Here is a 25,655-nt window from a genome sequence, read left to right on the forward strand (position 1 = left end):
TCAACCCAAGAAGAGCAACAAGCAGATCGAAGGGACTGGCGTTCGTGAACAGCATGTTTGAAAATGTCAAGACTTTTGGGATCGCGTCATACGGTCCGACTAGCTATTACCCGCGGCTTCACTCGCGGGGATTTCTTAGTTAAAAGTAATTATTCCTCGGTACTGCCCTAAGACAATATCTGAAAATCTCTACTAATGTATAAAATCTCACCGAAAAATTGAGTTTCATTTACCTCAATTCCTCTTTGTAAACCACGTTTCTGGTATTGCATTTTGGGGCTAAGATGACCAGGTTACCGACAGAGCTAACTCTGGAACATGCGACATGGAACAAACTCTACATTTGAGAAACAGTCCTCTCAAATCGAAAACAACAAAATACGGTACGTGTTTCTTTTCTTTTAAAGGAGATTCCAAATACCAGTTTCCATGTCTGTATCATCTTCAATTTTTTAGATACATGTAACCTCATAAAAATAATTCAACTCCCTCACTTATTTTCACCTCCGGTAAGTGGTATTTCCAAAAAAGAAAATACATGTTCCTTTATTTTTAAAGAAGATTCCAAATACCAATTTTCACGTCTGTAACATCTTCAAATGTACTCCTTTTAAAAGTGCACCTTTTTTTTCAATTCTTTTCACCCCCATAAGTGGATATTCCGAAAACAAAACTACGTGTATATTTTTAAAGGAGATTCCAAATGCCAATTTTAAAATCTGTAACATCTTCAGTTTTTGAGACATACGTATTCTTAAAAAAGGAATTCAACTCCTTCACTTATTTTCACCCCCACCTTTAGTCAATTTTCCCAAAACAAAAAAATACGTGTTTATTTATTTTTAAAGGAGATTCCAAATACCAATGCTCACGTCTGTAACATCTTCAGTTTCGAGACGTAAATATCCTCATAAACAGAATTCAACTCCTTTTTCAGTTATTTTCACCCCCACCTTAGGTCGATTTTCCCCAAAATTAAAATACGTGTTGCTTTATTTTTTAAGGAGATTCCAAATACTAATTTCCACGACTTTAAACTGTTCAGCATTTGAGATACAGATATGCTCATTTATAAAACTCACCCCCTTTTCACTCCTTAGCGACGGAATATCCAAAAATCCTAATTTAGTGTGCACCTACACTGTAATATAAATGTATGCTTAAAATGTAACTTCTTTAGGTCTATGTCCAGTAGTTTTAGATCGGCGATGATCAATCAGTCAGCCAGTCAGACTTAGACAAAAAAAAATATTTTTTTATTCGGATAGAATCTGCAGAGTTTGGAGAATGGCCAACAGTGAAACATGGAGGTGGTTCCATTCTGTTACGGGCCTGTATGTTCGTTCAAGGAGTGGGAAATAGAAGGAAGAACGTACAAACCTGTGTACAAGGAAGGATATACTGACTAAAATCGTGAAATATAGTGCCCGAAAAATGGGCTTTCACGGTAATTACATGTTTCAACACGATAATGACCTTAAATGTACTTTGCGTGTATATATATATGCTATTTGCTTTACGTCGCACCGACACAGATAGGTCTTAGGGCGACGATGGGAGAGAAAAGGCCTAGGAGATGGAAGGAAGCGGCCGTGGCCTTAAGGTACAGCCCTAGCATTTGCCTAGTGTGAAAATGGGAAACCACGGAAAACCATCTTTAGGGCTGTCGACACTGGGGTTCGAACCCACTATCTCCCGGATGCAAGCTCACAGCTGCACGACCCTAAACCGCACGGCCAACTCGCCCGGTACTTTGCAATTTGTAAAAACCAAGCTGATTTGGAACGTTCCCCATTAACGCAAGACTCCTCCTCAGTCAGCGGAGTTAAATGCATTGAATATTTATAGCCAATTTGGAAAAGGATGGTCATAAACTGCAAGAGTACATCCATACCGGAGATACAAAGAGTCATTACAGAAGAACATCAACACACAGCAATGCATGGCACTACTGTCGGCGCAGAAAGTATGTGCGGTCGAGTTCAAATGCCAATAAAATTTGAATCAGTCCACCAATCTAAAATATAATCACACCATCGTAAAGCTTGTTTTATTCTGCGTTCTTTAGTGATATTTGAATATTTCTATTATGTTTGTTGTGAATGTTATATTACGTGGAATGCAAAAAGTACCTATTTTCTTGCTCGTTTTTTTTTAAACGATAACTTTGTAGTACCATTACACATAAACGCATGGACCGATTTTCATGAAATTCAGGTAAATTATGGAATGTACTATTGTAAATATATTTCTGAAATTTTATTACTTTACATGCATTGGCTAAGAAGTTACTGTTTTTGTAAAAGGCTGTACGTTTGATACTTGGCTGGTCTTCCGAAATCGGGGTCGAATTCATCAGAAAGGTCTGAAGTTTTTGTTTCAAATCGTTGTACACCGGAAACGTACAATGATTTCTGTATTTTATACCGATTTTTATTTGAAAGCGAGCTATGAGCGCTCCGGCGTGAAATCAGCTTGCTTTCGCCAGGGGTAGTACAACTAACAGATACGGCCAGTTAGCGCAAGCCTGAACGTGTTCACTTATATTCCAGCGCTCTCGTGTTACGTTAGCGAAAGTTTCTAATTGACTTGTCGCATATTTACAGCTTCCCATCCGCTTTCCACATGAGGGCTCTGGACCTCCAACGACAGCTGTAAAAAATTTTACTTTTATAGTTTGTTTTTCGTATTTTGTAGATTTAGAATATTATGTACAATATATATACAGTACTGTATAATGGTTACTATTTATAATGTAAGCATCTGTTTGAATAAGTCATTTATTCATCTATATCTGATATATCAACACTGAAATGGAAATTATCATTTACTTTCGGAATTCGAGTCCGCAAGATCAATAATTAGAGACTGTGTCATTGCGTATTTTCTGAGAGATTATCTTTCTCCAAATAATAATTATCAAATTTCTGTACGTGCATTACACACCTTTGCCGAAGTTCAGGTGTCACGGAATGTAAAGTTTCCTCACACAGATCTCTGACTACATTTTCAACGGTTCCCTTTCTTCTTGTGCATTTGCCATATTAACACTTGCTATTTTATTTTTCATGTAAGCCCAGACGAGTTCTATGGCATTTAACTCGCAATGCGTGACAGGGAACCACAAACAATTCAACATCTTGGCGCAATTCTTTCGTAGTTTGGTCGTTTCTTTTTGCGGAAGTCCAAAATAAGGCTTAGCGTGATCAATCAGGGCGGCTTTTGCTAACATATTGAAGTTGGAGGCATCGGGAGGCAGAGAAGTGTTCCTTTTCTCTATCCAGGAAATAATATTAGTCTTCAGCCAAGCCATCGTTGGGTTTTTTGTTTCCGGGTCAAGTATCGTATGGCCGACTTCGGTGGCAGTTTCATTAAAATCTTGCGAAACCATTCCTCAAAATGCCGAAAATTCATCTCCTTGTGATAGTCTCCAGTTCTTTTCTTTCCTACAAAGCAGAGTTCCCCCCTTCCAAAAAAAACATCTTCCCTACCTATATCTAGTATAATTACAAGTTTTTTCGGCACCATATGAGGTTCTAAAGCCCCCTCTCCATCCAAAAACCTCCTATAAATGACCACGATAATAGTCGTAATTTGAAGATTTACAATTCAACGCTTCTATTACGTTTTTTTTTTTGCCAGGCATATTTAACCATGTGATTTTGACCGCACCAAGTCTCATCTGTGTAATACACTTTATGCCCAATTTCTCTGAGTCGTCGTATTTTTCTTAAACATGCATGCCCTGAAACAGCAACAAACATTGACTCCAATAGTGAACTGACCGCCTTGCATACTCGGCCGTCCGCTCTATATCCTCTTCCTCTTAGACGGGGTCGATAATTCAGCGCAGGAATTTTTGTATTTTCCGCTTTAAGTTTCTACACTGATTGGGACGAAATACCAAGACAACCTGCCACTCGTTGAAACACAGGATATCGGTTTTCACGTAGCCTTTCTCCTTCTAGCGTGGAAAAGCTAATTGCATTTACTATCGTACGTGTTTCACCTTCCATAAAACATGGCCTCGGAGGTATGTTTAAGTCAGACAGAGCAATACAGCCTAATACTGAAAGCCCAGATAAATGCAAATGACTACACCACAAATGTGTCTGAAAATACCATGATTCACCTGCTTGTCATCTTATCCTGAAAGGGAGCTCACGCAACGGGGTTGCCCGCTTACTGGACAACACTTTGCTCAAGTTGCTTGACACGCCTGACTGCATATCGCTTGCTCGCTTACAAATAAAAATCGGTATAAAATACAGAAACCACTGCACGTTTTCGGTATACAACGATTTGAAACAAAAAACTTCAGACCTTTCTGATGAACTCATTCTCGAGTTCGGAAGACCACCCAGTATCAAACGGACAACCTTTTACAAAAATAATAAATTTTTGCCAAAGTGTGTAAAGTAATTCGACTTTAGAAATATGTTTAGAATAGTACATGCCATAATTTACCTAAATTTCATGAAGATCGGACAGTGCGTTTTCATGTAATGGTACTACAAAGTAGTTGTTTACAAAAGACAGGCAAGAAAATAGGTATGTTTTGCATTCCGCCTAATATAACTTTGACAAGAAACATAATAAAAATATGCTACTACCACCATAACGCAGAATAAAACAAGCTTTACGGTGGTGTGATTATATTTTAGATTGGTGGCCTGGTTCAAATTTTATTGGCGTTTAAACTCGACCGCACATACTTTCTGCGCCGACAGTAGTTTCTTCTATGCAAAGACGATGCGAGGAAGTTATTAAGGCAAAAGGATATGCCACACGGTACTAATGCTGTGGAAGTGCTTCTTTATGGCCTTAGTACAACCATACCGTTTACCTATATAATGCTCGCGAATATGTCAGAAATTATTAGCGGCAGTGTTATTTCTATTATTTGAACTATAATGAATGTGGAAAACTATCACAGCTGCGAATAACACTATATTAAGCTTGGACAGGAAGTGTCTATCAGGACCACAACGTGCTAGATACGTACCGAGTGTGGCGGTAGCGAAGGTGGCTAACGCACGCGTCACTGCTGTTGCATCAGGCGACTTGTGTGGTAGTAGGTTCGAATCACAGGATCGTAGAGTTATTTTTTTCTCGATTAACGCCGTTTACAGTGACTAATATGGCCGCATACCATCCTGTTCCAACCAGTGAATTTTTATTTGGTCCTGAAAAGGACCATTTTTATCCGATTTTACGTAACCGGGTTGGATTACGACGTGATGGTCTGTAGATAGGAAGCAGTGTACTTTCCATATTCAGAGTAACAAGTGTTCGAAATGTTGACCACTTTACAGTGTTCGTTTAACTTTTTACCGTTACGGAGCACGTGGCATACATTTTAATTCGACAGCATTTTCTCCATAAATTAGCAACACTTCAACGTACTCTACATAGGAATACATCGTGGGAAAAAGAATAGGTGCTGTGATGTGACCTGGTAGGTGCGGATTATTATTTGTGTGCGCGTTACATTCGATAGGTTATGGATTCGAATCCCACGCTGGCCGTCCTGAAACGGTTTTCCTCGGTTTCCCATTTTCACCACCAGGCGAATGCCGGGCCGGTACCTTAATAAAAGACCAAGGCCGATTTCATTCCCAAGCCTTCCCTCACCCATTCTTAGGAAAAATACGCCAAATCAGAGCGCACCCCTTAAAGCCAATAGCAAAAAGGTATTATTATTGCATCCCCGCTAAAATGGAGCACCTCTGTCGTTCAAAATGTTTGCCTTATGCCGAATTCGAACCACTACGCTGTCGATACTCACACATCTTGCGCTCCACCCTTAAACGATTCAGTTACGAAATCAACATACACGATGATTGCTTGAGGTTTAGTACTTAAGTACGGCCGTTCCACCTCGAAAGTTACCATACGTATCTAAGTCTTCGGTGAAGGTTTACCGTGTTCATTTAACTTCCTTACGTTACAAAGCATGTGGTATAACCTATTAATTCGATCGTATTACGGTCATGTGTGTTATTTCAAGGCGCAATAAATCACATGTTTGCAGAATGTTCCTTAGTACGGAATTGCGTATAGTAGTTTTCCTTAGCTAGGCCCATGGATCAATTTGCAGATTACACACAGGTAGGGGAGAGCCTTTTTGACCATAAGGAGAAATTTCAAGTTATTTGGTGTCCATAAAAATAAATTATAAGGATCTTTAGGTTTTACGCGTTATTTGGATTGCCTGTCTCCAAAAATTTAGGGGCTGGTGAACCACCCGGTATATGAAGCCTTTTGAATAACATAAGAAAGAGAGATATTAAAAACAAAGATCTCAAACATACTTTGCTGGCTGAATGGAAACTAATATCTCCGACAGTACCTTCACATTACCTGAACTCCATGCAACGCAGACTAAAAGCGATAATAAAGCTAAAGGATATCTACCAAAGTACTGAAATAAGTGTCCGAATACACTTGACGCGCGAGGAAGGAATATTTTACCTGTTGTTTCTAATGTTCTTATTTATGCTTTCTTTACATTCGTCAATGCCTGATGAAGATATAAGTGCCCGATATTTTGAGTGCTTGTGTATTCAAGCTTACATAAGTATAATGTCACTCTACGAGTAAACGGCCTAAGAAGCTTGCAGTGACCGAATACTTTTTGTTCTCTCTGCATATTTACCTACATTAATGCGTTGTTATTATGTTGTTGTTGTTGCTGCTGCTACTCATGCTGCGGAATAGGTTCATGTTTAGCTAATCGATGGTGACGACGCCATGGAATATACTCGTAGCAAATAAGCCATTTCTCATCGCAGGTCAGCAGCAGGTCGTCCTGCGTAGCTCACGAGGAGGAGTTCCGGTACTCAGTGTTGGTATAAGCTGAGTGAACGTTAGGACCATGTGCCTCTTCAGAAGTGAAAATCTCCTTTCTAAAGTCAACTTCCTGGCCGGGAATCAAAGCCACGTTCTGCAGGTGAACCGAGCACGCCATTAACACCTCAGTTAGGGATCTTCTGAAGTAATTCGCGTGGCAGTGGTGCACTTTCAATGTGTTAGAAAGTTATACAGGAATCTGATCCTGGTACTGAATGCAGGAATTATTCGTCAACACTTCCAACCGCTTGAAAACCCGTTAATGTGGAACAATGAGTCCACGTGAAATGACTGCGGCTTATGGTGACACTGACACGAGCAATGTGCGTACACTCGCGAGTAATATAAGTGGTCTTTTGTTGTGTTTCACCAGAAGAAGGATACTTTTATAGATACATTGAAAATAATCCATTGGTTCCATGCCCCACTCACTGCATTTTCGGTCTTCAGAGGCACCGAGGTGTCGGAATTTTGTTCCGCAGGAGTTCATTTACGTGCCGGTGAATATGCCGACAGGAGGCTGACGTATCTGAACACCTTCAAATATCATCAGATTTTGCCGAGATCGAACTTGGGTCTCAGAAAACGGTAAAAGCATTTAGTGGAACGTACAACCAATGAATTATTAATCTGCATCGTTCTGATATCCTAGGTTCGAATCCCGACATAGTCCGAACTCGCGGCAATTCACGCCCTCACACCATGTAATGCGAAGATAGTGTAATATTTCAAGCCTGAGGATTCCATTACGAATCCTCGTTTCAAATAATCTTAATGCTAGACACATAACTATAAAATCCTTAATGAGACAAGTTATAACTGGCGATTCTAAGACTCTAGGGTATATGAGGCTAAAAACAAAATCCCTAGACTGATAAATCATCATAAAAATAACAAACTTCTCAGAAAACGTATAACTGAAAATGCATCTCCTCTCCGTGATTGATCAGCGTAGTGGCCTTCTGTCCAGTGGGACATGGGTTAGATTCCTGATCGGGCGAGGGATTTTAGCCGCGTCTCGATAATTCTTCTAGCTCGGAGTCTGGATGTTTGTAATCGTATATCTTCATTTATATTCAACATATCACATTACAAACAACCACAGAAACAAGCAACAGTGAATACACCCCCCACGTAGGGCTGGCACCAGGAAAGGCATCCGGCCATAAAACAAGGCTTAATCCACATATAATGCCGCTTCGAAGTAGTGGGTAAAGGCCTGAAAGAAGATGATCCACCGTTAGGATTTTGTTTTTGGTGGTTTAATGTCACACTAACACATCTGAGGTTTTCGGCGACGGAACGAAGCGAAAGGGCTAGGATCGGGAAGGTACCGGCCTTCGCCTTAATTAAGTTACAGCTCCAGCATTTGCCTGGTGCGAAAAAGGGAAATCACGGAAAAACATCTTAGGACTGTCGACGATGGGATCCGAACCCACTATCTCCCCAATGCTAGCTCACAGCTACGCGACCCTAACGACACGGTCAACTCATTCGATGCACCGTTAGCAATAATAATAATCATAATAAGTAGCGCCAGAAAAGGTCTGAGAAGAGACAGATCGTACAATGATAGAACACTTTTAGGATTCTACTTTCTGCACTGTCCAACTGTGCATTCACTGGAATAGCCTACGTAACGTTATACATACTTTAGTATGCAGAGACGGGGTACAATAAGTACATGGAGAAAGCCATCCATTAACTACAGCTATGATAAAATATATTAAGACATACAAATCAGGATAAGAACGAACCCTCTAACCCGCGATTTCAAGTTCAACACGAAAAATAACGGAACGCAATTCCACGAACGTGTGTTTAAACCTACTTCATCTGTTCTGACAAAGTGCCCCATTCGAATAGCGATATCACTGGCAAGATTCATCACGGGATGTTGAATCGTAAATTAATTACCTCTTACTTCTTATCCGTATTTTTTCAAATGCTTTGTGCCATACTGCCTGGTTTGCATCTATACGGTCGAATATAACATGGGGTGTTCTTCTCGTCACTACGTAATTTTTCATCCCCATTCAACGACCACAAAGATTAGCACACTGACTGCAAGGGCGAAAACCAGAGGCAATGCATTTGATATGTTGTCACCCGTCGCTCAATCCTCCTCATTATTTACGTTATTTTGTATAAAAACCTGAATTTTTGCGGCTATTTTGAAAGATATGCATACACCACGCATGTAGTTAAAGGACGCATGTGACCTTCAGTTTTAATCAAAACAACTTTCTTGATATACTTGGGAAGAAATGGCATTTTGCCATTTTGAGTGACTCAGACGGTAGGAGCGCTGGCTCCCCCCTGGCTCAGTCCGGTAATACTTGAAGGTGCTCAAATACGCCAGCATCGTTTCGGTAGGTTTACCCGTACGTAAAAGATTTCCTGTGGGACACAATTCCAGCACCCCCGAAAACAATAAAAGCAGTTAGAGGGACGAAAATCCAATAATATTATTATGATATTATTGGATAGCATTTTAGGTTGCGTTCTGTATTTAACACTAAAGAAAGACTAGATATGCAGCAGACATCTTTCAACCCTTTCAACACAGCTCAGTTTAAATGTCAGGTAAACATCTCTGGTAGATAATTTCAACCTACTCACCAATGTTGAGCATGTTGTCCACAGATACTAACTGCTCCTCAGAATTGAAGGAATCAAAAGATTCTCCGTAAGCTCCACGGTCTTCAGCACCTACAGCTGTTGTTTCTTGTTCTACATCCATACTGCACGGGAATAGGAAGTGTTAAGGCTTAGTGTAACACTAACAATTCTATCTCCGTGCTACACGTGACGATGACAGGGCGCAGCTGTGCAAACACAATGAATGACCGAGTGTGACGATCTCAAGCATGGAGGAGCGGGGAGAGGTGCTGATATGCACGATCGAGAAGGCATGCAGACAGGAAAGTTAGAAGGTGGCTTGATCAAGGGGAATGAGAAGGGGAAGCGACGCCTGCGGTAACCGCAGGACCGGTAATGACGTCAAAAGAAACGGAACTGAGACTGGTCGGTTATTTCTCTCCAAAGAGTAACATATTTTTATAACGTATCAATAATAAAACGTGCAATCACTGCAAAAGCTACTCATATTGAAAACTAGTACGACGCACAGCATTCGCTTCGTTTAAGAGCTTGGCAGCGGTCAACAGTCACGTGTACAAAGTGCAACTGATGTATGTGTGATAACAAAAGCCTGGATATGCATGGACAATCTGATGGTAAACCATGCACGAAAAATGTTCTAAAAATATACACACAACAAGCAAAACAAATTAACTAAACCAAATAAACTAGGCCTACTTGTTTTGTGGAAAATCTTTACCATCTCGCGCAGTATATCAAGAAAGTTGTCATAAGATATTTTCTGAAGCTCCTACATCTGTCAGTTTTATACAATGAAAATGTCCTTTCTACATCGCATGGTGTCAAAGCTATATGAGAAAAACACCACAGTTGTTAATATAGTAATGTTATTGGCTTTACGTCCCAGTAACTACTTTAACGGTTTCGGAGAAGCTGAAGCGCCTGAAGTTTGTCCCACTGGAGTTCTTTTACGTGCCAGTAAATCTTCCGACACGAAGCTGGCGTATTTGGGCACACCAACTTGAACTCAGAAGGCGAGTGATCTACCGTCTGAGTTGCACAGCCCGGCGCCTTGCAATTCTCCTTCCGTTTCGAAAACCATAACAAATTTAGTCAATGGGACGTAAGACAATTATTATTAGTATTATTATTATTATTATTATTATTATTATTATTATTGAGTACATTCCTCCTTTCTGCCAGTTTTTCCACTAATTTTTTTGCCGATTTAACAGACGGTTTGTATCTAGGATTTTTATTTAACATTTGACGAAGCATGTCAATACAATTTTAGCAATACCGTGAGTTTCTTAAAATAGATCTAAAATGAGATCCATCAGAGAAAGTGAGTACTGCAAACAATTATTCCAGGCCTCGTAATGTATTATATTATTATTAGTATTAGTATTAGTACTATTCTTATATGTGAATAAGCCCATTAAGAATACGCAAAGAACTCAGAGGCGTGCTTTCCTTCCCCTGTGCCCATATTTCTTTCATTCTTTTACTGTGGGCTTCCTTTCTGTTTTCAAGACCAGGCTGTTCCGGTCTTCTTTGGTCTTTCCTCTTGGTCAACTTGCATTTACGAATTTTGGATCTGAAGATCACCCTGTTTGGGACATTTGCTGGTGTAATTCCTGCCTGTTTCAAATCGGTTTTCATTTCGCCAATCCATTTCATTGTGTCTGTTTTAACCTTACTCCTGTTTTCATAGAATTCGACTATTTGGTAAGTCTGTCTGGATGCATTCTTTTAATATGACCATAGAATCTTAGCCTTCGTTTTCTAATATCACTGTGAATATTTGTGTATTGTTTGATTTCCTTTCTACCTCTAATTTGGAATTATCCGTTGGTGATTTTCGGGCCTAGAATTTTTCTTATGATTTTGCGTTCCTTTTTCTCAATGTTTTCAATGTCTGCTTTCCTGTTCAAAATTAGCGTCTCCGATCCATAAAGACGTTCTGGTTTAATTACTGGATTGTAGTGTCTCAGTTCTGTATGCTTGGAGATACATTTTTTTGTTACAGATATTTTGGGTTAGTCTGTGTGCATTTTCCATTTTTGGCACCTAATTTCATTGGCTTTTGTTTCGAGTCCATTTTCCTGAATTGTTTCACCATGGTACTTAAACTGTGACACTCGTTTAATTTTGCCATATTTTGTTTCAATGAATTTTGGTGCACGTTTGTGCAGGTGATGTATTCTGTCTTTTCAAAAGATATATGAAGGCCGACTTTTTCCGCAATTTCTTTCTGGAGTTCAATCTGATTCTGGGCTGTTGAAATGTCTGGGGTTGGTATGGCCAGGTCATCCGCAAATGCTAAGCAATCTATCGCTAGTTTTCCTCTGCCTAAAGTGACTGGTTGTTGAATTTTGAGGACCAATTTCTGTATGTGCCAATCTTGTATCACTTCTTCCAGGACACAGTTGAAGAGTAAGGGTGAGAGTCCATCTCCTTGTCTTACTCAATTTTTGATTTCAAAGGGATATGAGGTTTCCCCCATGGATTTAACCTCTGACTTCATGTCTATCAGTGTCGGTTTTATGACTGAAAGGGTTTTCATGTCTAAACCTTGTTCTTTCAATATTTGAAAGAGTGACTTGCGATCCATTTGATCACAGGCTTTCTTGAAATCAACAAATGTGCAAACTAAATTTTTGCTACAAATTCTCTGATGTCTCAGGATTAGCTTTAAGTTCAAGATTTACTCTGGACACGATCGGCCTAATCTGATCCTGACTGATATTCTCCGATTTGGGTTATAGTTGTTGTTGTTGTTTTTGTTGTACTCTATCAAGAAGATAATGGGATAGAATTTTGTATGCAACCAATATTAGCGAGATTCCTCTGTAGTTGTTTACATCTGTTCTGTCTCCCTTCTTGTGAAGAGGGTGAATTAATACATTTTTTCCAGTCTTCTGGGATTTGTTCTGTTTTCCAAATGTCTTGCATGATTTTTGTGATTTATTTTATGGTGTTAGGGCCTGCTGATTTGAGTATTTCTGCTATGTTTCCATCCCCACCCAATGCTTTGTTGTTTTCAAGTCTTTTGATCCGTCTTGTGATTTCTTCTTCATCTGGTAGCCAATGTATTTGGATTAGTATTTTCAGGTTCTTGTGGAGAAAATCTTTTTGTTGGTCATGGACAGTACAGTAATTCTTTAAAATACCTGGCGAGTTCCACCACAGTTTTCTTGGTCGTTTAGTGCCAACTGTCCATTTTCTTTCTTGAAGCAGAGACTTTGTTGTTGATATCCTACGAGCTTAGTTTTGAAGTTCTTGTAGAAATTTCGTGGGTTGTTTCTCTGAAAGTCTTTCTCGATTTCAAGTAGTTGATCCTTTTCAAATTTCCTTTTGGTCTGTCTGATCAATTAAACTCTTTTCTCACTGCCAGGAATGTTTTGTAGTTATTCTCCGTCATTTTGCTGTTCCAGTTGTTGTATGCCTTCTGTCGGGATTGGATTGCATGTTCACACTCCTCATTTCACCAAGGGTGTCTCTTCTTATTTGCAGAGAAATTATTGTTTGTGCTGTTGTGATCAGTTTGCTTTTGAGTGGTTGCCAATATTTTGCCTCCTTTCTCTCTAATTCTTCTGTGAGAGATGGTTTGATCCTTGTGCAGTCAAATTTTGGGATTAATCGTTTCTTCTTTGTGAATCTCTGAGATTTCGACTGTAGTTTGATGCTTATCAGGTAATGATCTGAGTCTATGTTCACCGAGCTCGATATCTGCAGCCGCTTAAGTGCGGCTAGTATCCAGTATTCGGGAGATAGTGGTTTCGAATCCCACTGTCAGCAGCCCTGAAGATGGTTTTCCGTGGTTTCCCATTTTCACACCAGGCACCTTAATTAAGGCCACGACCGCTTCCTTCCCAGTCGTAGCCCTTTCCTGTCGCATCGTCGCCATAAGATCTATCTGTGTCGGTGCGACGTAAAACAACTTGTAAAAAACAGAGTCTATGTTTGCACCCCTTCTGACTTGAACATTCATAATGTCTCTGTGGTTTGGATAAGAGACTGCTACATGGACAATTTGGAATTCGCCCATGAGTGTGTTCGGTGACCTCTATGTCATTTATTTTGATGGTTTCTTTTTGAAGTGCGCTGGCTTGATTCTAAGGTTGAATATCCTGCAGAGTTCGACTAATCTTTGTACATTTTGGTTGGCCCATTTACGTACTGGGAATTTTCCTATTGTTTTTCTGCGCTTTCTTTCTTTGCCTAGTTGTGCATTGAAGTCAACTAGTAATATTTTGACGTGGTTTCGAGGAATTTAGAATATTATTTCTTCTAGAGTTTTCCAGGATTGGTCTACCTTTACGCGGCCAGTTTTATTGTACTCATTGATTGGCATGCGTGCATTAATTGGTGTGTATGTTTAATTTGCACACTTTACGGTGATTGTCATTTGCCTATCGTTTACAGGCTTCACATTTGTTATTGAGTTTGAGTATCTTTTTCTTGATTGTAAAAGCGACTCCTAAAAGTGGCGTGTTTTTGGGAACTCGTTTGTCTGTTTTACTTTTGAAGAGTTTGTAGTTCCCGAAATCCATTGTGTTTTCGTCAGTCAGTCTTGTTTCTTCTAGTGCTCGTATCTGTATTTCATGTTCGTTTAAGGTTTGCTCTAGTTCACACAATTTTCCTGCTAGTATGACAGTATTTATGTTTAGTGTTCCCAAAAAAGGTTTTTGCTGTTTGGGCGAAGTTGGCCACAGGTCTCGACTCCCTCTGTTTGCGTTTCAGTCCAAACTCCCCAAAATCCGATAGTCTGGTTGTGCTGTTCCTGACTGCAGTTGATTGGTTACCACCTGGGGAAAATGTATTATTATTATTATTATTATTATTATTATTATTATTATTATTATTATTATTATTATTATTATTATTATACGATGTTTCACGTCGCACCGACACCAGACGGAACTTAAGGCGACGACTGGATAGGACATGGCTAGGAATGGGAAGGAGGCGACCGTGGCCTTAATAAAGGTGTCACCAGGCGAGTTGGCCGTGCGGTTAGGGACGCGCAGCTGTGAGCTTGCATGCGGGAGATAGTGGGTTCGAACACCACTGTTAGCAGCCATAAAAATGGTTTTCCTTGGTTTCCCATTTTCGCACCAGGCTGTACCTTAATTAAGGCCACGACAGCTTCCTTCCCACTCCTAGCCCTTTCCTATCCCATCGTCGCCATAAGACCTATCTGTGTAGGTGCGACGTAAAGCAGCTTGAAAAAAAATAAAGGTGTGAAAATAGGAACCCACGGAAACCATCTTCTGGGATGCCAATAGTGGGTTCAAATCCACTTTCTCCCGAATGCAAGCTCAGGGCTAACTGCCACAAACCGTGTAGTCAACTCGTTCGGTCAATTGTATTATAATTTGTGGCCATTTAAAGTATCAGTTTTGGATATAATGGATTTTTTATGCCATCTCCAGAAAAACTATCTTGAGCTATAGGAATCTTAGTTGCATCTTAAGGAATCTAATAGTGTTACACAAGACACATACCAGATTTTTAAAATTGTATACCCAATTGATTGCAGATTATTTATTAATTATTACTCATGGCGAAAAGGGGACAAGTGATAATGCGAACCGAGCAAGTGGCCACGCGGCTTCGGTCACGTAGCTATCAGCTTGCATTCGGGAGATAGTGGTTTCGAATCCCACTTTTGGCTATCCTGAATATGGTTTCCATGGTTTCCCATTTTCACACCAGGCAAATACTGGGGCTGTACTTTAGACGCTTCCTTCCCACTACTAGCCCTTTCCTCTCTCATCGTCGCTATAAGGCATATCTCTTTCGGTGCGACGTAAAGCAAAGTAGTGATAATAATAATAATTTAATCGTGAGTTGTCCTCTCCGTCACTTCAACTCGTCCGCCAGCTTTACTGTAGTGTTGCCTGCTGCAAAAAGCATGAACTACACTGAAAAAAAATAGAAATTGCAACACCCAGAAGGAGTGGTACTACATTGCTGCAATTGAACATGCAGGACGAGTGTTCAGTTGTGCATCGATGATTACACTCTCAGGTCCCTCTGACCGCAAGTTTGGACAACAATCAATACAGGATATGCCCACCACGAGCTGCAATACATTGACGAATTCGTGGAGGCATGGAGTCAATAAGGCCCTGGATCGCTTCCTGAGGAATTGTGGCCCATGTTTGCTGAACTGCACGTGTCAGTTGTTCCAGAGTTGTGGGTGGCTGAGGATGATTGGCCAGTTGTCGACCCATCATGTCCCACACATGCTCAATAGGACTGAGGTCCGAGGATCTGGCGGCCCATTCTAAGGTTGTGATGTCGTGGAGAGCTTTTCGGGAGATGCGTGCAGTGTGAACCCGGGCACTGTCCTGCTGAAACATCCCATTACCAATGTTCGCCATCATAGGGACAACCACTGGATTGAGTACCCTATCAACGTACTGTCGAGCAGTCATGGTGCCCTCAACAAGCACTAATTGTGATTTCACATTAAAGCCAGTAGCTCCCCGGACCATAATGCTTGGTGCTGGCCCTGTGTGCCTCTCGACAATAAGATCTGGGCGGCCCCTCTCGCCGGTACGTCGGCGCACACGATTCCGGCGGTGACTGCGGGCAAGACAGAAGCGCGATTCAGCACTAAAGACGACCCTATCCCATTCGTCGACCCACGTCGATCTTTCTCGACACCAGGCCAGCCGTACACGTCGCTGTTGTGGGGACAATGGAACACCTTCTGCAGGGACACGGGCTCGTAAACCAGCTGCACACAGGCGATTACCAACTGTTGGTTGTGTAACGTGGGGTGCCACAGCTGCTCGATTTTGCGCTGCTGTTGCATGGGGTTCCATCCGGGCCATCCGAATGATGCGGCGATCCTCTCTCACAGTTGTCTGTCGCGCTGGGCCTGTGTCAGGTCTACGATTGTGGGTACCTTCATTTGACCACTGCTGCCATACACGTTGTACCGTAAATGCCTGTCGGGCAACACGTGCAACGACAGTCCTTAGCGATAATCCAGCCGCACACAGCCCAATTATCCGAGCCCTCTCAAATGGCGATAGTTGTTGATAGCGTGCTCTTCTCTGTCGTCGAGGCATGTTTGACGGGGAACACTTCACTGCACAGACTGCAAGTCAACTACGCTACACCCGAGTCCGTATACTGGAGTTGATTCCTCCGCAACCAATCACGTGGGGAGACTTGTAGCAACAATCCAATGGGTCTGAAACTTTGATCGTTTACATACCTACATGGCATCGTTCCGTAAGTTGAAAATCAACACAAACGACCAATGCCTTCATGGTGTTGCAATTTCCATTTTCTTAAGTGTATCTGGTGAAAGGAATTTCAATTTTACGGGGACAAATATCCCTACTGGTGCATCACTAACGCCGTCTGGTATTCAAGGATTTTAACTAACATGAAGAAATTTTGTTTTTGTACGTCTGACCATGTGGTCTCTATGCTCTGCTTGTTAAGTGTCCTCCAATCATGTTGCTCCTCTCCTAAAAACTTATTCTTCTATCACGTCTTTTCTTTCTTTTCCTTGTCCCGCTCCATGGCTAAATGGTTAGCGTGCTGGCCTTTGGCCACAGGGGTCCCGGGTTCGATTCCCGGCAGTGTCGGGAATTTTAACAATGATTGGTTAATTTCGCTGGCGCGGGGGCTGTGTGTGTGTGTCTCGTCTTCATCATCATTATTTCATCCTCATCATGACGCGCAGGTCGCCCACGGGATCAAATCAAAAGACCTGCACCTGGTGAGCCGAACATGTCCTTGGACACTCCCGGCACTAAAAGCCATACGCCACTTCATTTCTTTTCCTTTTCGTATGTTCGGCTCATTACACATTTACGGGCGGGTTTTTGCTGTATTCTTGGTCTTGTCTGGCGGCAGTGTAACTTATATTGAGCATCTGAGAGGAGGGTCCCTTTGACAGGGGAATCGATGGTGAATTAGCCAGCGTTAGAATGGACTGATAAGGTAGGCAGAATACCAAACATGTGATTAACCTGCGTGTGTATTAGGGAATATCTCTACGACCCCTTTTAGTATGTAATTTTCAGGTTGTGTTCTCTTAAATTTTAATGTAGAATTCTCTTTACAAATTTTTAACTTCAATGTAGGCTACCGTTCTCCGTCTTCATACTTCAAATTTTACCCTGACGGGTCTCTGTGAAATATAAAGAAGCACGAGTGATGAACCCTCGTTAAACTTCCTCTCAAGTTATATTTGGTGACTTAAGTTTTTTCTTAACCGTTAACAATAAATTTCTTCCGTTCGGATTTTAAACTTTTCCATAACTAAGTCACCTGGTAGTATGGATTAGCCTCTGCTTCGTCGGGCCTTATGGCCAGTTAGGTACTATGTGAATTTTCTCTTGGGAGTACTTTGATTTTGCTTCCATTCATTTTATTTTCGGCGTCATGTAAGAATTAACCTTTATTGTTCTTTCTTCTCCATTTTTGCGGCCGTGTAGTGTGGACTTTCTGCTCCTGTTTACTATGGATCGTTAGATCCGATTTTTCTTGTGTATGCCCCTGTCGTGTAATTAACGAGTTTTTAAGCAACGGGCGATTTCCTTTCTAATTATTATGTAACCTAGCAGCCTATTTGTGTGCACCACGAACTTAGCCGAGTAGCCCAAAGACGAAGCGCTGGTCCGAGCCGAGCCGAGCGGGACCGATGCACTGTGCACAGGACCTCTGCGCCGCTGTTTGGACGCGTGAGATTTTGGGCGTTTGAGAGGCCTGCTGTAAATTGTCAGCAATGAGTCTGGTCATTCCTGGTTGAATAGAATTTTGTGTATCCAGGGTGTGCTTGAAAAAAGTACCGATATTTACAGAAGAGGTAGCACACAACAAACGAAGGAAGAAAGATCCTATAAACATTGGTCGTAAACCCATTATCTTCAGAGTTATGGTCCGCTACCACTACTATCAATCATCACGATGTTCCAATGATGCAACAAAAGACGGAAATATTTCCTACCTAAACACTGGTCGTAAATCTACTATAGCGTGTCGTGTTCTGGTCATATTATGTAGGAGGAGGGGCACTTTGTCATGAAACAAACGCGAAACCATTGTGTCTTACGTAGACAATTGATTCATACATCGTGCATGTGAATTTGTACTGTATCAAGCAAGAACGAAACAACAGCCAACGTACATTAGGTTAGTTTCGTCACGTGTATGGTAGTGTTCAAATGGCGCATATTTGTTGTGGTACTTCAGTACTGTAATTTGTACATGGTAGAAGACTGCACTGCAATGGATGGCGGTCACGCCCAGCACATGTTGTGAAAGATCAAAGACATTGCCATCACTGATTGAGGACCATAACTCCGAAGATACTGGGTTTGAGACCATTGTTTATCGGACCTTCTTCCCTTCGTTTTTTTACGTTCTGCCTTCTCTGTAAATGTTCGGGCCTTTCTCAACGACAACATATATATAATATATATAGTTGTGTGTGTGTGTGTTTAAATGCGTCGTCCTAGAATTGAATTAAATCGGTAAAACCAACAGAGTTTTATTCGTACATTTGACTTTATGTCGCACAGACACAGGTAGGTCTTATGGCAACGATGGGGAATAGGAAAGGGCTAAGAGTGGGAAGGAAGCCACCGTGGCCTTAATTATGGTACAGCCCCAGCATTTTCCTGGTGTAAAAATGGGAAAACACAGAAAACTATATTCAGGGCTGCCGACAGTGGGGTTCAAACCCACTATCTCCTGAATGGAAGCACACAGCTGTAACGGCAACTCGTTCGGTCTGTTTAATTCGTAAAAATACGTACCATCACAACACCTGTCTTGGGTTAAAGAAGAGAAACACGGAAAATTACTTTCAAGAATGACCGAGAGTGGTATTCGAGGCATTTTCAAGTGAACTTTTCCATACAAGGTTGAATATATCTCGTTCCTATCTTCATACGTACATTAAATCCTGCACGGCTAGGTTACGACAATCAGCCGATACTCCAATGCTTGGACTCCAGCACCGTCTACATCCAGCAAAGGCTAACCATTTCATGAGCGAAACATAACGCCCTATAAGGGAAATGAGACATTTTAGGACCTAATATACCATCGTCTGCGCGGTTCAACAAATGAATAACATTTATACTATATATTCCAGTAATTTATGAACAGCAGAATAAAAACGTGAAATGCAATTTGACGAGAAAGGATAGGTGGCGGAAGTACCGCACCGCCTCTGTCTCTATCAAATACAAGAGTGATCTGGAAACTAAGAGCACCCCAAATTCTAACTGTAACAAAATGATGATTGCAAACAATGAGCTGAAAAGCACTTCTGTCTTCTGTGGCACCCAACCATGGTGTGACCTCTGTGTGTAATACAAATATAATACGCTGCTATTTCTCCTTCAATTGTCACGTTCTTAGTGCCATTCAAAATGCGCAAAACGACGATAAGCATCAAAAGTAGAGCAGTGAGAGAACAGATTCATTCAAATATTGACACATGCGAGTCCCGTGGAACTCCTTTCCAGAGTTCTCCGTTCGGCGACTATACGTAAGAGGTTCCCGTAGAAAACAAAGTGTAAAGCAGATCGCACACACATCAGGATATGTCTGTACGTCTGGCCAGTGTGTTCCGCATACACTTCCTGAAATCGATGGCCCCATGACCAAGAAAACAGAGAACACGACGAACAGACCACGCGACTTCGTGCGTTTGGACCGACAATGTTCAAATGGATCTAAATCAGGGAAGGGCTGATCCCTGCCGATTGCCCAGTGCACTGTGCGCGGCCAGAATACTGAACATATTTTCTGGTTTCCATTGGCCTTTACGGTGTGCGAGGAGGAGGTAAATGCCGTAGCTTTAATTTAAGGGGTGGACAATTGTATATCTTACATGTCAAACCCGATTTTAGGATAAACTAGTTCTTCGTAGGCCAAACTGTTACATCCAACAAGCAATAGCGAAGACTAGTTTGTCCTAGTCCAATATAGTTTGTCCTAGTAATGTTGTACGTCTGTCAAATTGTGATAGTACATATATCACACCTCCTCAATGAATTTATTTATGTCTTTACTGTTCAACAGGTATTTGTGCCCACTTACAGAATATTTCCATTATTTATTTCCAATATTATAAATAATAGTCTACACAATAAAAATTAAAATATGAAAACTAATACCATCCACATGAAGTATGGACAGTGATACGTGTGTGTTTAAAAATAACATTTTTAAAGTCTTCTAAAACATGTATATCGTCGTTGTCGGGACAAAACCTCCTATGTGAAATATTTTAGCTTAGAACTTTGGCCGGTAAGGTTCTGTCATCTAAGGTGCAATATTGTGTGAACATTGTCAAGGCATTCTCGCTCTTCATAACGTATGTGCTGCGGGTCAGTATACCTCCAAAAATATTATCACATAGGAGGTTTTGTTCCGGCAACGACGGTATTTTAAATGTAAATTAATCCAAGGACTACTACTATTCATATCAATGGTATTGTACTTAATTTATGCCTTCCTTTCGCAATTGACTTGACGTCGCACCGACACAGATAGGTCTTATGGCGACGATGGGATAGGAAAGGGAAGGGCTAGGAGTGGGAAGGAAGCGGCATTTGTAAGGCTTTTCTATCGGCTAATGTGGACACACTGATGGATAATACGTAATTTAAAATCGAAGTTCACTTTCGTCTTGGTAGTAAAATATGCCATTCACACAAGTTCATATGTGGAGCAGATGTCGACATTTATGGCCGTCATGCTTTAAGTAGCCCAAAGTGTGCTGGACGGTTTTCAAGACACTGTTCAATTAATGACATCATCAAAAGCGCTTTTACATCTATTGACGTCCCTTTTAACCTGGAAGCGAGGAGCATTAGTAATAGTTGTACAGATGGAAAACAATGATGGCACAATGATGAAAACAGTGATGTCAAGGGGCTAAAAATCTCACTCCAGATATTGCAAACAATCTGGAATTACTGGAGAATCTTCTTCAACGAAATTCCAGAGTCAGCGGATAGGAACTGCTATCCAGAGACGAAATGCTGCCAGCGTTATGGGCACGTTTCCAGATAAAGCTCCACTCGGTGAAATTATCGCTTGCTTTTTAGACTTTCAAGGCGGGAGCGAAGCACCACGGACAACAGCACTTTCTGGGGCAATATCTGCAGCGGGATATCACGCTGTTGCTAGGCATTGTCGCAAGGCATCCCGAAAGAAAAATAAATACATATACATGAGTAATACAGAAAGCCATTTCTGCATTCAAGACATTTACATACACAACATAAGAATATCATTGCAATCAACGGCGTGCAATACTTTATAACAGTCTGTACGAAGATCATTGGCAGTTCACCATTTCTATAATTATTATCACTATTTTCACACGGTGTTCATATTCGCCTTTAATACTACTATTCTTTCAATAGGCCATCTGAAAGTTTATTTCCTGTAGGTTTAAGCTTGAGAGTTGCAAAGGAAAACGGTCGTTCCACTGGAGCAGAAAAAGGAAGAGGTGCAATAGTAGTTTATTCCAGTTCTTTTAGTTAAAAACCTATCAGGTCGCTAACGGAGTTTTGTTGAAAATGGTTACCATTTAGTTTGACAGTACTGTTAACCATTACAGGTTATGCTAGCCGTTAGACGTAATAGTCATACTGTAAATTTTACATATCCAATTAGGGATTCATTTGTGTTTGAAACGTAATCGGCACAGGAAAATCTCACATCTACCTTGTTTTCGAAACGTCACCATGTCCATGTCTTCCATTTTCTTCCTTGCTCTCAGAAAGTTTATGTTCATCTTATAATGCCCTCTCTCAAGTGCCAAGCATTGTTTCATTGAAAAGTTTAAATGTTATTTTTTAATACCATTATGGCATTCAGCCAATGAACAGTAAATGGCAGTAAATAGCTTCGGGGAAGGAGTCCACAAATTCATTTTTCACAGTTTACCATTCAAGTTGGGCGCGTGTAATGAGTTATTTGGGGTGCAGTGAATAATTGCCATGCTGTATTGATTAAACCGTTTTCAATGTCGTCGTAGGAAGAGAAAATAAAGTTAGAGAGTTACAATCAGTCACAAAAGTCTACATACACCTAGGAAATGTTCTACCTATACAAAAAAACACAAATAAATAGTAAGAAGTTTTATACCACCTTGCTTCTTTACAGTGACGTAAAGGCTGTCATAACAAAAATAAGCATTCAGGTACTTATTTTGTGAAAAAATAGAAAAAGAACTAAAGGTAGCACCTCACAAACGTCTGCATACCACACCAGTGTTCACTCTCAATACTTCGTAAGACCTCCATCTGCGTCTATAACAGCCTGCAGTCTTCTAGGCATAGAAACCACAAGATCTTCTGTCATAGATGTAGTTATTCCGGACCATGCCCTCTTCAGTGCATCCTTCAAAGTATCTTTGTTTGTGATTCGATATTTGGGAAGTCATTTTTTTCGACTTCAGCCCAGATATGCTCGACTTAGTTTAAATCGGGTGACTGGGGTGGTGAGTACGATTGTTTAGGAATGTTATACAGGATTCATTCTCGGAGGGTGCGAGCAGTGTGTTTTAGGTCGTTATCCTGTTGGAAGACGCATTGTCGTCCAAGCCCTAAACTTTCTTCAGACGCTTTCAGATGTTGTAATATGTTGAGACACTGCCTGTGATCCATTATGCCTTCAATAAAAACCAAATTCCCCACCGCAGCCGCCGCCATTGATCCCCACACCATCACAGTGCCTCCACCATGTTTGACGGTTGGTACAAGATTTTCAGTTTTCATGGCTTCATTTGCTTTACGCCGTATTTTACCACTGCCATCTACTCTAAATACTTTGTATGAACTTTCATCCGTAAAGAGAACTCGTTTCCAAACCGTAACATCTTTCCCAAGATGCTCTGTGGCAAACTCCGTCCTCTTCCTCCGATTCTGTTCCGTAATTAGAGGTTTACGTCTTGCACTTCGTCCTTGATATCCGTTTGTCCGTGAAATCCTTCTTACAGTTTCAAGATATACAGCCTTATGTGTAGTGTTTGCAATACCTATCGCCATTTTAGAGGCACTTGTTCGTGGATTGTACTTCACTGTCTTCAAGACTGACCGAACATCACGGTCATTTAATATGCGTGTTTTATTCATCACACTACCATTCAATTTGAAATTGCGCACAACTGTTTGAACAGTTGGACGAGTCTTCCCCACAATCTCCGCTATATTCCTACCTTCATAGTAATTTCACTACTAAATTACGAATATCCATAGATATTTCTTTTCTAGGTATAGTTACTCACTTTCCCTCCGCACTGTCACAAGTGAACACCTCGATGGTTGGAGCTAGACTGACTCACGGCCCTCTAACACTCGCAAGATTTAAACAGTGGACTAATTCACAGGTGTATGTTGACTTTTGTGAGATGCGCTTTTGCTATTTCTTGATGTCATCCCGGAAGTATTTTGTTGAACAGGACATGTATGAGTAGAATAGATTATTAAATTATGTACCATTAATTTACGAGGGTTAAACAGGCAAATATCCTTTTTATATCCTATATTTTGAAATTGTAGTTGGTGTATGTAGACTTTTGTGACTGACTGTAGGTAGGCCGGTACATGGCAGAGTTTGGTACCAGGTGCGATATCTTCTGAAGTGATCCGCCATTAAAACTTAGCAATTTCTTTCATACTCACTACGGTGACTGTACAGTAGTGTACACACAGTAGATGTATCTATAACGACTCCAAGAGACTACTGGCAAACAAGTTCTGAAAATATTACCCAAAAATCGCGACATATTCAAGTGACTTCCGCCTACTTTCTATCACGTTGCACTATTTGATAGGTCTAACGCAAGTATACTGGAAAACGAGAACGAAATGTTTAATTTTTCATTAGTAATCCATAGTACGTAAACCTACCCTTTGAAACTTAAGACGCCTACCGTGGCACTTTCCTGGTGTTCGAAGACAAATAGAATAGTGGCATATAAATTCCAGGTCTTCTTGTAGCATTTATTCTGAAAGGAATTGAACTATGTGGTCAACGAAGCAACAGTATAGTTTCATTGTATAACTGCTACCCTCGAGTACTTAATACGTGAGAATGACGTCTAATCACTGTGGTGTCCATAATTGTATAAATGCCCGACTCAATGGCTAAAGGTTAGTATGCTGGATTTTGGTCCTAGGAGTCATGGATTCAATTCCCAGCAAGATTGGGGATATTAATTTTGATTGTTTAATTTCTCTGCTAGGGGGCTGGATGTTTGTACCGTCTTCAACATTAGAATTCATCTTATGTAGGGCCTCATTCTCACAGATACGCATATCGCCTATAGGGCGTCAACTCGAAAGACCACCGGGCCTCTCCGGAGGTCACACACCATTACACTCATAACAGCCGCTGCAAACGGCGTGGATGTCGAGAGTAGCTCTCCCGCTTCAAACCACTTACCATTTACTCCACGCCCCTGGATAATCGTCACTGCTGTATAACGTGGTCAGCAAGGGAGACATTCATCAGGTACTTACCTGAAAAAAAAAGGAGCATAATATTAACATGTGCTGAAATCAACAACAAAAACTAAAGTGACAGATATTTCAGGTTTTACCATATGAAAAAACAGTACACTGGCAGCAATGAGAAAAAGAGAGTACTTGCTGAGGTCGTAAAAAGACCCAGTAATAGCAGCAGTCAAGACATACATACATCGAATAATCTTCATAATGAAAAAGAAAATTGAGAAAATATAACACTACGCCTACATTGTACTGCTGCATTCTATTCCGTGGATGAAGTGAATTCACCTTGTACGCAGCGAGAATTTAACACTTTGTTTTTTGAGATAAAATTTATTGTTACGGTGTACCACTCACGGAACGGCATATGAAACAAGGTATTTTTATAGAAAACGGTTGAACATTATTTTAATACATGTAATTGCATCGTTATAGGCCCCTGAAAAGAAAAAAAATAGAAAATGAACACGAAGCCTGTGCAATCAGCTTTTGATGAATAACGAAGATCTCTTATCAGAAGACAATCGGGCCTACAGAAGCAAAGCCCGATCCAATATCATTGGAACATTTAAAAGAAACACATCTAGTTCGAGAATTCTTCGGTATTGCCGATTTTATGAATCAGCAAGGTAGTAACAGCTTTTGAAGATCAACTTCACTAACTATCTTGCTCTTCCTTATATG

At 40.8% G+C, this 25,655-nt stretch overlaps 1 protein-coding gene across 5 annotated transcripts in view; it reads right to left on the bottom strand.

The window, feature by feature from the left end:
- Positions 1-25,655, bottom strand: part of Pax (Paxillin) — an 813,847-nt gene that overhangs the window by 331,677 nt on the left and 456,515 nt on the right. Inside the window, exon 1 of one of the 5 annotated variants that reach the window (XM_067141773.1) lies at positions 9,475-9,617. The exons of 3 other annotated variants lie outside the window; for them this stretch is intronic. In XM_067141773.1, coding sequence (XP_066997874.1) covers positions 9,475-9,595 — 121 coding nt within the window. In that variant the 5' untranslated portion in view covers positions 9,596-9,617. Of the gene's footprint in view, positions 1-9,474; positions 9,618-25,655 lie in introns of those variants that run through there. One more of the 5 variants, XM_067141778.2, reaches the window with a different exon arrangement.

The sequence above is a fragment of the Anabrus simplex genome, chromosome 2 (genome assembly GCF_040414725.1).
Source record: "Anabrus simplex isolate iqAnaSimp1 chromosome 2, ASM4041472v1, whole genome shotgun sequence".
In the NCBI taxonomy this organism is placed as follows: Eukaryota; Metazoa; Arthropoda; class Insecta; order Orthoptera; family Tettigoniidae; genus Anabrus; species Anabrus simplex.